Source organism: Onychomys torridus, chromosome 7 (genome assembly GCF_903995425.1).
Source record: "Onychomys torridus chromosome 7, mOncTor1.1, whole genome shotgun sequence".
NCBI classification, from domain to species: Eukaryota; Metazoa; Chordata; class Mammalia; order Rodentia; family Cricetidae; genus Onychomys; species Onychomys torridus.
Window position 1 is genome coordinate 70,498,285 of NC_050449.1, and position 12,780 is coordinate 70,511,064.

At 38.1% G+C, this 12,780-nt stretch overlaps 1 protein-coding gene across 23 annotated transcripts in view; it reads right to left on the minus strand.

Moving 5' to 3' along the window:
* The window catches only part of LOC118587711 (muscular LMNA interacting protein), a 228,472-nt gene that overhangs the window by 9,148 nt on the left and 206,544 nt on the right, over window positions 1–12,780 (minus strand). For 16 of the 23 annotated variants that reach the window (XM_036193739.1, XM_036193738.1, XM_036193740.1 and 13 more), the window contains one exon: window positions 6,045–6,119. The exons of the other annotated variants lie outside the window; for them this stretch is intronic. In XM_036193739.1, coding sequence (XP_036049632.1) covers window positions 6,045–6,119 — 75 coding nt within the window. The remainder of the gene's footprint in view (window positions 1–6,044; window positions 6,120–12,780) is intronic. 23 annotated transcript variants of the gene reach the window in all.

The following is a 12,780-nucleotide window of genomic DNA, read 5'->3' on the forward strand; positions in this document are numbered from 1 at the left end:
TACTTTGCCAAGACAGGGTAAGATGGTCTTTCAGAATTCCTGCTTCTGAAAATGGTCTATCAGATACTCTAGGCCTGTAGCCAATTTGAATGCACCAATGATGCTGAGAAACATTAGGTGACTGTCCAGGCTGCTAGCTCTCTCTGTCTACTCTTGCAAGACTCCCGAAAGTTGCTTGCGTCCTTCTCTCATTTCTCAGGTATTATTATATTCCTTCTCAGGTCTTTGATGAGGTTGGAGATTAACAGTTATAGTTACAACTTAGTATATATACATATATAATATCTTAGATAAAATATATTAAGTATTAGACTCAGGTTCTTTAGGATAGGACACCTTTTGGAATGATCCTTGTAACATGCCACCTACCCATGCCCTAGACTTCCCTGGATTTTACTATGTGTTTTTTGCTTGATATTGTTTGCACTTATTGTAATTCCAATTTATCTAAGTCATTATCCCTCATTACTCCTGGACACTATTTGATAACCATCTCTTTGTATATAGTCTTGTATTAGGTTAGAACTTTCTTATTTAGACAAAAGGGGGAGATGTAGTGGATAGCCATCCCAGAATTGGCCTGGAAGTTCCAACCCCCACTGAGGCTTTGGTAATGATCACGCCCACAAGGCGGGGCAGAGGAGGGAGCGGAAGACCGAGGATCAAGAGGAGGTCTCTCTCTTGGTCCCAGGACCCTGGATGCTGGAGGTAGACCGAGCAGAGTTCTCCAGAGAACACCGCTGGACTGCACTATACCTTTGCCAGACCCTGCAACCTACCCCTTCACTTGTAAGTTACCCCACAAAATAAACCTCCCTTTTAACTATGTGGAGTGGCCTTAATAATTTCACCAATAAGTCTCAAATTAAAAGAGATCCCATTGAAACCCCCAAATAAACCAAGCTGTTGCTATGCTATTGGTGGCTCCCCACAAACTGACAGTAAGGCCCTGTTACTGAAGACAGCATCTACACGACTCATTGAACATGTACTTGGTGCCCTTCACCACTACAGACTGCTAACCGTGGTACTAGAAGGTGCCATGAACACTACCAAAGGAGAAACGTAAACACAAACCCTAGATCTGTAATGATGACTGAGATGCCAGTGTTCTGGTGCAATAGTAGCACAAAACTTGTAGGAAAATCAACCAATATCTGATTTGACTTAAGGCCCACTCCATGGGATGGAACCCATGCCCAACAGTGCCTAGATGACGAACCTGAGGATGGATGATAGGCCATGGACCTAGGGAAAACTAAACATTGCTGTTCTGTTAAAGGAATGTAGCAATAAAATGACTCCTAATAACATTCTGCCACCCTCAAAAATCAGTGTCTTGCTCAGCCATCACCAGAGAGGCTTCCTCCTGCAGAAATTGAGAGACCTTGGAACATTTTCTGCCCTACAAGGGATGTCTCCATCAAATCCCTCCCCTTGAGGATCAGGGAACTCTGAAAGAGAGGAGGCAAAAAGAGAGTAAGAGCCAGAGGGGATGGAAGACACCAAGGAATCAAGCCTTGTTCTAGACACAATGGGAACGGCACACATAGGAACTTAGAAGAACTGAGACAGCATGCACAGGGCCTGCATGGGTCTGCACCAGATGGAATCCTAGAGTTGAAGGGAGAAGTAGACACACATACCCATCCCTAACAAGGAAGCTATCTCCAATGATAGCCATTGCAAATGAAAAATTCTTTTTCTCCAAGGGAATCTCACTGAGAAAACAAACCACTCTTTAAGGGTAAGCCCAGCAATAAATGGTCAACAGAAAAAGAAGTCAACAGCATTTTTGGAGGTTCTTTGTCTCATTATGTTAAGTCAAAGAAACTTGGTCTTTCTTTATTTTTCTTTCTCTTTCTTTCTTTCTTTCTTTCTTTCTTTCTTTTTCTTTCTTTCCTCCCTTCCTCTCTCTCTCTCTCTCTCTCTCTCTCTCTCTCTCTCTCTCTCTCTCTCTCTCTCTCTCTTACCTTACATGTCCTTATTATGGCTTCCAGTTTTGTGGTTTTTGTGGAATTCCTGTGTGTGCAAACATGTGTCTCTGCATCTATATACACTTCTTGTGCTTTTGCTTTGAGTCTTTTTCTTGTTTTATAGTTTTCTCATATTCCAACTTGGTTTTTATTTATATTATCTTATTTTATTATTATCCCTTATGTCTGTTTGCTTTCTAATGAGATAGAAAGAATGTAGATCCGGATGGGAGGGGATGTGAAGAGGAACTGGGAGGAGTGACGGGAAGTGAAACTGTAAACAGAATATATTGCATGAAAAATGTCTACTTCAATAAAAGAAAAAAAAAACAAGTTTTCATAAGCACACAATGTGATAAAATGCCCTATCCCATGTTATTTGGCAACTTGAAACAGTGTTTTATATTACCTAAAACTGTTAAGTTCTCAGTTCAGTATTACTGTCTGAACTGGATGTTTTGGTTGTTTACATAAACACCAAATTTAACCCTATTTTATAGCAACATTGACAGAGAGTAGATGTGGCATAAGTGAATATGAATCAAACTTGTATGGTTTGAAATATAGGCAATAATATTTCATTTTTAAAAATATTCATCAGGAAAGATCAAAATTTGTTCAGTCATTCTCCTATTGGGTACACATATACTGATACAAATTCTTATTTCTGTATCATTTGTCACCATTATACTGAGAAAGATGACACGTGTGACAAGGTCATTATCCTAACGACATAAAGAGCATTTGCTGTTCAGTAGCAATGTCAGTATCCAGTGGATCTGAAGAGCATAAGTCTATGCAAAACAATAGACACAATACAGAATTTTAAACTCCTTTAAATGAAAACGGCAAATATTCCACAACAGTGTCTAAAAGAAGAAGGAACTAGATAGCACAGGAGGAGACTTAGAGACAGACAGAAAAAAAATGTAGATAAAGACCTTTATCTAAATTAATGTTCTGAATTTAAATGCTAGAGAGTGCTAGGCAATCAGCAGAGATTTAATACTGGATTGAGCCTACACTTCCCAGCTATTCCAGTAGACTAACTTTCCTCAGCCCAAGTTTGCTCACTGTAAAATAAGAAACATAAAAGTGCTTAAGAATATTCAGTGACAAAGAAAGCATGTCTTTTCCACATACACTATGCTCTCCATAAACTGTTGTGTATAATCATTTCAGTGCCAGCAAGAGCATATGGAGACAGGTATTGTACCATACTCGTGGTAGACTGAGGTATATTATTTTTTAGTACAGCAGTGTATGCATGTGTTAGAAGCAATATATGTCTCCATATGTGTATATCAAGGAACCAAAAAACTCATCCTTAGTGCATTACCTTAAAGACAATCAGAAATGTATCTAAAGGGACTAATGTGGCCCACCCATATACACCTTTACATTTTACACTATTGTCACTGCAGAAAGCCTAGAAGATTTTGCACAATGACAACTTCAAAATTTGCCCAAATAGGGGACTGGTAAAGCAATTGCCTAGCATATATATGGCCCTGGGTTCAATTATGATTATCACTCAAAATATAATAATAATAATAGGGATGATTATGATGACTATTATTAATTATTATTAATAATGAAAATATTGACAATAAATAAATTTTCACAAGGAATAGTGACACATGCCTCTAATCCCAGTGAAAACAGGAGGATTTAGAATTCAAGGTCACTTTTGGGTACATAGAAAGTTCAATGCCAGCCTGAGCTACATGAGACCCTATCTCAAGGGAAATAAATAAATAAAAATAAAAACATTGGAACCTTCATCAAAGTATATGAATTGTCTTTCAAACATAAAACAATAATCCAGATTTTAGATTTGTCCCTAAAGTATAGACATAGGAATTGTCAGTTTATGAAAAATGTATAGTATATCCATAATTGTGAAAAATATTCCTAAAAAGAAAATGTTGAGTTTTATTCCCAATTTTGTCATTTTTACTTCTTTGTTTCACAGTGGGTTGTTTTCTATACTTCATTTGTGAGAGTATCTACAACAAAGGTATTTAAAAAGAATGCATAAGCTCCCCATCCCTTTTGAAGAATGAGTCCTCTAAAATTCACATTCTCAAGCTTAATAGGTAAAAACAATGCTTGCTGCTGAGCCTGATAAGCAGAGCTCAATCTCTGGGTCCCACAAGGTGAGAAGAAAGATCCAATCATTGTTCTCTGACCTCCACATGCACACTGTGGCATGCTTTTACACACACACACACACACACACACACACACACACACACACACACAGAAATTGATAAAATGCAAAATTTACATTTTCTCAGATTTTCCACTTTATCTGAAATGATGTTAAAAAATCAACATACTTCTCTTGAGACACACAAACTGAACCACACATAGAAGCTTTTGCTCAATTGTTTTCTTTGTATAGTGTGGCATCTGTGAAAATAAAAGGAATGGTTTAAAATTTAGCCTCTGTTTATCAGCTTAAATATGAACATGACAAAAATTATTACATGAAATTGGGATGCTATGGCTGAACTTGTTCATACTTTTTCTATAGAGACTTGCCAACATATTGAACTCATTTGTAGAGTTGGAGAGGTGGTCAGGGAACAGAGCTATCCTCTGTCCCAGTACCTGAGAGCCAGCTACCACAGCCACCTGACTAAAACATGTCCCGTGTTCATAGGCCACCCACCCGCACTCAACAATAAGCGATAGTTTTACACTTGAACATAAAAATGCCCAAGACTGATGGCTGAGGAAGAGGAAGTTGCTTTGTCCCTGTGGTGTGATAGATGGAATTCCAGTGGTCCTTCTACAAGCAATCAGGTACTTTGGAACCACACGGTCAGCCAGATAGTCATTATCTCGCTTGTTAAAAAAGTGAAAACAATGTTGCCTCTAAGAGCCAAAGTCTACCTACCGAAAGCCTCAATACAAACATGAAAAGCTCTCTTTTGAGTTGTTTGCCAGGACCTTCTGAGGGACTCCCAAAACAGACAGTCTATAGCTATCACTCACTCTTGGTTGTTCTGGTGGTAAAAGATAAGACCCTGTTGCTGAAGATACCATGCAATTCAGAAACAGGGCCAAAGATGTCCAGGAACTGGAGTTGACATGAGTATGTCGCCCCTGATGACTAGCTTTCATAGTGCCAGAAGACCCTATATACTTCCAAAGGAGGGAAGCAGCCAACAGTTCTACCTAGCTATCACATCTATTAACTGTAACCATGACCAGAATGGCACAATAACCCTAAGAGTTCAGTAGTGGCATTCATACCTTGTCAATAATGAACAACTCTCTAATGGGACTAAAAAACCCAGTCAACAAGAAGAAGGAAATTATGCCTGGTACTGGAAACCTAGCCAAGACCAGCGAAGTCATGGATTTTGAAGGAGAACCTACAACATGACCTCACTAAGCCAGAGCAAGAGAATTGCAGAAAACTACAACCAATCAAAATGCAGAGTTGAGAAGTCAGTGCTAATGGATTCATGCACAAAACATGACCATACCTAAGTCTCAGAGAACATTACTGAAGAAGGAACCAAAAAAAATGTGAGACAGAAGATCGGGGAGTTTGCTGTAAGATTGTGTCTCCTAGGAATGTTACGAGCTACACCCATAATGTCTCATCAACATAACTCTCTAAGCATGAGCTGAACAAGGACACCAAAAGACACAGAAAGAGGAAGAGGAAATGGCCACATAAAGAACTACAGACAACTAAGGAAACCTAAGCAGGGAAGAAATAATCTTCCCCAGGGAAGAGCACACAAAGTGGTTATCTAATAATAAATGATCAGCCTGAAAACATACATACAAGCAGCATTATACAGACTATGAAGGTTATATATATATTTTAATATATATATATATATTAACAATTAATGAAGAAAGAAGCCATTAATTTAAAAATAGCAAGGAGGGGTATGAGAGATGGTTTGGAGGGAGAAAGGAGAAGGGATAAACATTACAATTATATATAATCTCAAAACTAAAATATTGTGATTTTGTTAATATTAAAGAAATATGAATGTCTTACTTCTACAGACATAGATCTCTGCACCTATCTTACATTACCTCTTTAGAGTCAAGAGTGTCATGTTCAGGAATTGTCACCATGGGATGACCCAGCTTCACAGAAAAGATGCCCAGCTTGTGATCAGGAGCCAAAGTGAGGAGAAACAGATGTTTAGATTTCATTTCAACAGATAATTAGTTAATGACATCTGATATTTTGCTGCAATCAGTAGTAGATTTTACCAACTGTAATTATTGAGATTTAACTGTCATTTCAAATGTACAGTAAGTATTTTGGCAAGTAATGGGTGCTCAGCATAAGACCACATTTTACTTATTTTTGCCACATGTCAAGTTTCACAGGCCTCAGCAATGATACAGATTCATTACTTATTGAATGAATGCTCAAAACACCGATAAATTTTATAGAAAAGAAGCTAAGTGGAGTTGATGTTTCAGGCCTCATAGGCTAGCCCCTGATAAATATGATTCAAAAGCTCATGTTCAGATTCACAATAAATATACATATGTCACAAAACAGTATTTATTTTCTGGAGCAATAAAATATTATACATTGTTGTAAACTTCAATAATATAAAAAAGCAGAAACTTCAAAAATTGTGCAACCCCACCAGATTAACATTATTCTAATGCAATGAAACATAGTAACATTTAACAGAAGGGGTTCCTCTGGTATGAGGAAATGTTTACTTTTATTGCACAGATTTTCTGAGTGCTACAGAGACCCTTAACCCCACTAAGGCAGCAGGAAGTCCTCAACATGCCAGTAAAAGAATTTGTACTGAAATCCAAGACCCCACTGCCCTTCTTATGTTTAAGACAGTCTCACTTCATAGTCCAGGCTAGCCTAGAACTCACTATGTAGCTCAGGCTAGCTTTCCACCTCCCTCAGCCTTCCTTCCACATGCTGGAATTACAGGCATCAACTACCACTTGCAACTCCATTTATCCTCCTTTGTGTCATCTTCATTGCTCTAACTTTAAGGTTTTAAAACTATTTTCCAGGCACATTCCTTTCTGTTAGAGGAAATGACATCAGGGTGACAAAATGACTGAACCCCTCCACTCTCCACACAGTCCTGCTTTGAGCAAACTGTAGGACAGTGACTAACTCCCAATTCTTCAAGGCGAGCTCAAAGAGGCCAATAAGTGAAGCAGTCCTGGGAAGCCTTTGGTCCTGGCTTCTGAACAGGTTCCGGAGGTCTCTTCCTCTAGCACTTACTTATTTATCAGGACCCACCCAGTTCCAACAGCTTTAAGGAACTGAGCCTACTTCTATTCAAAATTGTAACTCCACTGAATTCCAGTCCTTTAAGTCTATCCCAGCCACAAATCCTCTGCTGATCATGGCATCAGGAGTTCTCAGTACAACTGCTTGAAGAGAATGGAATCAGTCCATGCTCTAAATAACAAGCTGGGAAGCAGCTGAAAATATCTACTGCCATGTGGTCTTGTGGTCGGTCACAGGACACTATGTTTTGCTGTATTGTGTCAGCAACACAGTCCCTGTGTATTGCTCAAACTTCCAACCAGAGTAATCAGACCTGGACACGTCAGACTCTTACATATACCTAGACAAGGTGATTCAACATTTATATGATTTTCCAGTTTTGTAATAGCACATTTTCATTATTCTAATTTCCTAATACTTAACAAAGAGAATCAACCGGAAATTTTTAAATTTTTTGAGATTAAAAAAGCAACTGAGTGAGGATGCGGTACCTACATTTCTATTCCATCCCTCCTTTCCAACATAGGCACTTGAGTTCTTTATCACTTCCAATTTCAAAACCTTTGTTGTGATTCCCTAATCAACAAAAGGGAACAATAACTAACTGGTCATAAATAATTATTAAGCCCTAAGTTACTTCATTTGGTCCTGAGAATGAACTTTTAACACAGTAAATTTGTTCTTCCATTTTCTTCAAGGTAGCTGAAGTATGCTGGCATCTTGTAAAGCTCATGAGTTTAGTCATATCGATCCATTTTATACTCATGTGCTAAGTCACTTGTAAGTGTTCGTTTATTAAGGATTTTGTTTAGGGTTTAGGGAATCTATCCACTTAGAAGCCCAGGCTTTCTTCCAACTCCGAGCCTCTGTTTCAGCCTCTCAGGTACCAGGATTAGAAGCAGAGGTGTGGACAGCAGATCTTTGAATTATCACATGTCTAACCCTGCTTCACAGATAGACCAAAGCACTAAGACAAGAACAATTTATTTAAGAGCCAGAAGTAGAAATGGTGAGAAGTGACAGAAAGCTGGGAGAAAGTTTCTAAAGACAGGGCAATTGAAAGAAATGTGGGGGGATACATCTGTAAGGAGCCCTTGGGGAACTATAAGCAAGAGAGGAGCACATGATAGGAAATTCCAACTTCAACAGAAGCCAGTGCCACTGATATGCGAAATATTGATGGCCGGCTGGATATATTTAAGAAATCCATTAGAGGTGGGGCAGTAGGGAAGAGGGAGAAAAGGGGATGGAGGAAAGGAAGGAAGGAAAGAAGAAATTTCAGATGAAAATGCTATCTAGGAAAAGACAAGAGGATCAAGTTTGGGGCAGTGTGTTTCTCTCTCCTGTTTTCTAGGATTCACCGAAGCAGCAAACAGATGTGCTGACTAGGGCAGGTGATCTGGGAATAATTAGAAAGAACAATGGTAAATGGTAACACCTGTGCAGAATGTGGAGATTTGGTAAAGCATGACGAGCAGAGATGCCAGGTGAGGAGAGCAATGAAACATGGGAGAAGAGTTCTGCAAGGGTCAGAATAGGAACAATTCAAAAAGAAATATTAAATTAAGTTTCACATAGTTGCTACACAGAGCAAAGATTCCTATGGAGGGAGAGAGGGTAACCCAAGACTACACACATGGTTGTCATGTTCTTAAAAAACAAATTACTATTTGGCCTCAATTAAAAGCTATAGCTGATAAGTTACTATTCCCATCTCAGCATTATTCAACATAGGAAAGTGAGTGGAAAGGAAGGTGCAGGGGAGACTGGACAAAGCCCACTTCTGTCTCAGGTGGAAACTTCAGTCTTAAGTTCTGTACTGCAACTGAATTAGACTTCTGTGCAAGCATCACTGCAGTATTTAAATAGCACCTTCATTTGCTTTTCCCTACACTTGATCACACCAGCCAGCAAACTAGCACAAAATCTTACGAAGTATTGACTGTCTGTGGGCTTTCTCCAGAGCCCATATGACCTTCCACGAAAAGACAAAAAGATGAAATTTTCCCAGGCCAGATGGAGAAATGAGACTCTAACAACTCCAAGAAGAGACTTTGCAAATCGTAGTAAGTCTGTCCATAAGAAGTGAATTTCAATGCTGCGACATTAATGGAAAAGTTCTTGTCTGAAGGCAGAGTGATTTTTTGACTGCTAAAAGCTCTAAAGAGGAAGAGGTACTGCAGGAAGTTTTAACATCTTGAACTTATCAATGGAAGACAGCGTGTTCAGAATTTCCTTCTTAAGATTGCTTTTCCAAGTTCATCCACCATCCCTTATAAACCCTCTTTATACCACGTATGTATAGAAACCTGCACATTCTCTATCTCTACAACTCAAGGTATAGTATGACCCTCATAAAAAAAATATCTCTAGCAAGTAGTTGTGAAAGTGGACTCCAGCAAGAACCATAGTGTACAGTCTGCTTCCTTAATATATGGCTGTCATGATGAGACCACAGGTCTCCGAGAGTCCTGAAACATGTGACATTCATCTTGAAGTTGTTTGTGTCTGGCAGACAACTCACCTAGCACAGAGAACAAATTGATATGGAAAAATAAATCAAATAATAAATAAAACACATTGTAGAGAGAATATTTTCTTATTCCCAAAGCTAAAGAATTCAAAATTTGTAAACATTTAGGATTTGTTCACTGCATCCTGGAATGTCTCACACTTGGAACTCTGCAGGTAGATTGACAAGTGAGTTAAACAGGACTCTAACAATTCCTTCGCTTCAAGGAGATTCCATTTGTCACTGTTGAACTCCACAGATTCTCCATAATGCTTCTTATTTCTAGTTTCTCTTGAACTATTAAAAGATCTAGCCCTGAGGTTTATACCTTCTGGGCCTGCAAAGTAGTTTGCCCCTGTTGGAAGCCACTAAAGATCCCCATGGCAGCATGGGTCAGTCAATTCTACAATGAGGGGATAAGAGGTCAGGGGCTATTTGTCATTATATTCAAATTCATAAATCTATTGTTTTCTCCTTCTCTCTCTCTCTCTCTCTCTCTCTCTCTCTCTCTCTCTCTCTCTCTCTCTCTGCAGATTTGCCTGGCCAATCAAAGAATCTGGGGCTTTAGTCCCTGATTTCAAACATTTCATGGCACAGAGAACATTCTATAAATTTCTCATACATGCATAGGAAGAGGCAAGAGGCCATGAGAACATGGCATCCCTAAGAGTTGTTGTTCTTGCATTTTGAGTAACAAAGCCATGAACAACAACCTTTTATGAAAAGCCTGCTTCAGACATTGCCCAGTCACATCACACCTCCATTTGACTACACTCAAATGCCCTAATCAATTAACTTACATGGAGCTGTGGGATGGCTTTCTGTAAGCTGTGAATATGTGTTGCTCTGATTGGTTGATAAATAAAGCTGTTTGGCTAATGGCAAGGCAGAATAAGGTTAGGCAGGATATTTGAACTGAAGAGACAGAGAAGAAAGGAGAGTGAGGGGATACAGATGCCAGCTGCCACCAAAAGAACAAAAAGATGCCAGCAGACTGGTATCACCACAGCCATGTGGCAACATATAGATTAATATAATGAGTTGAGTTAAGTTATAGGAGCTAGCTAACAAGAAGCCTAACCCATAGGCCATAGGGCCATAGAGTTTGTAAATAATATAAGCCTCTATGTGTTTACTTGGGACCAAGCGGCTGTAGGATGCAGGTGGGAGAGATTCGTCCTGAAAGCAGGCCAGGCAGGACCAGAGAAACTTCTGGCTACAATATAGGAGTTGTATAAAAATCATTTGCCATGGATCTTTCGGATTTTATACCGATTAATATGCCAGGCATGTGGCTAGATGTGAACCCAGCAGTGAACATTTTCCTGACCTTGAAGATTACAGTCTAGTGGGAGAAATAGATATGAATTATATTTTATATATAAATAATAGAATTATATTAATAATTGTATAATATTGCTCTATTTGTTATAATCTTATAATAGATTATTGTATTGAAAATTATGTAATTATAATTACAAAGTTATTCTATAATTGTTTATTAATTAATGATTTATAATATAATTAATATACTATTATATTGTTTATATTATTTCTATTATATGAATAATTATTAATATAATGATAATAATTACACAGAATAATGCATTAGGAAATAATTCTCTGAGTGCTGTGAGGGTTTATTACTGATAGACCTGAACCAGTTTAGAAGGATATGAGAGAAACTTCCCAATGAGCCAAGTTACCTGCTTGAAGCCAGGAACAGGAAATGTGCACATGGATCCACTCACTAAGAATAAATCATAATTAGGATGATTGGAAACTAGGGAAAAAATTCAGTGGGAATGCATAACATGAGTGATTGAGAAAATGTCTTGAGAATTGCTGTACAGATATTTGCAAGCATCAACTCTACTTCATAGTCAATGAATAAGCGCTTCAATTTGCTAAATGAAAGAGCACTGTAAAACTGAAGTTTGTCTTATTTCCCCAAAAGACCACAGGCTGCTAGATGATAGGCCCTGCCATATCCTAGCAGTTGTGCATCAAAATATACATATATATATATATATATATATATATATATATATATATATATATATATATGACTCATGATTCCAGGCCTGGGGGCGACACAACAATATATCAGTGCTCTAGCTTTGCCTTTATGAAAATCAGTACATCATATGTCCACAATGAAAGACTGGCTTCCATGTACTTCAGGAAAATGATACTGCTTCAAACAGAGAACCAGCTACATGTCCTGAACATTTCATTTGATGGAGCTGAATTTTAAAAGTAAAGATAGGAAACATGAGTAGCTTAACTATTTCTTGCATTTAAAATAATGCATTTCGGGTGGTATCCAAAGGTTTACAAATTTATCTGTCTACTGATGCCCTATATGACCTCTTTCTGTACCTCAGTTTCTTCATTTTTAAAATCTGCCCAAGGCTGTGGGTAGCTCAGTGATAGAACATTTGTTCAATATGTGTGAGGCCCTAGGTTTGCTATCCATCACTACCAAAACAATAATAACTAGTGTGATTAATTAGTCAACTAAAATAAAATATTGACCTCAGTGGAACTGTTAGAATATGGAAAGGAGAGAAAGTTGGTTTAAGAGAAAGTAGTGGGGGTGATAATTGAATATGGAAATGTCATGGTGAAACTTATTATTTTGTAAAATAAAAATAAAATAAAAAAAACTAGGCCCTAAGTAGATATTCTCAAGTCTCTGTTTCATTTGGCCAATTTATTGTTTCAATGATTGTTTAGCAAAATACTATTAGCTGATGAATGACACAATCTCTAAATGAAAATTCTTTTCTTTTGAAGTTTCCAGTTCTCGGCCATAGCTGAGCTAGAAGTTCCAGGCATCAGATGGAGAAAGGAATCCCCTGAGAACATGACCTGAGGTCCTTAATATCTGTTTTTAGTTCTCCCACTGTCTCCTTTATTTGAGCCTTTATTAACACTATCAAATTTTATAGAATTCTGCTGTGTACTCCCTGGGTGTCATCTGCTCAGTTGATGACATGTTGATACATATCACTTTATATATGTGCTCA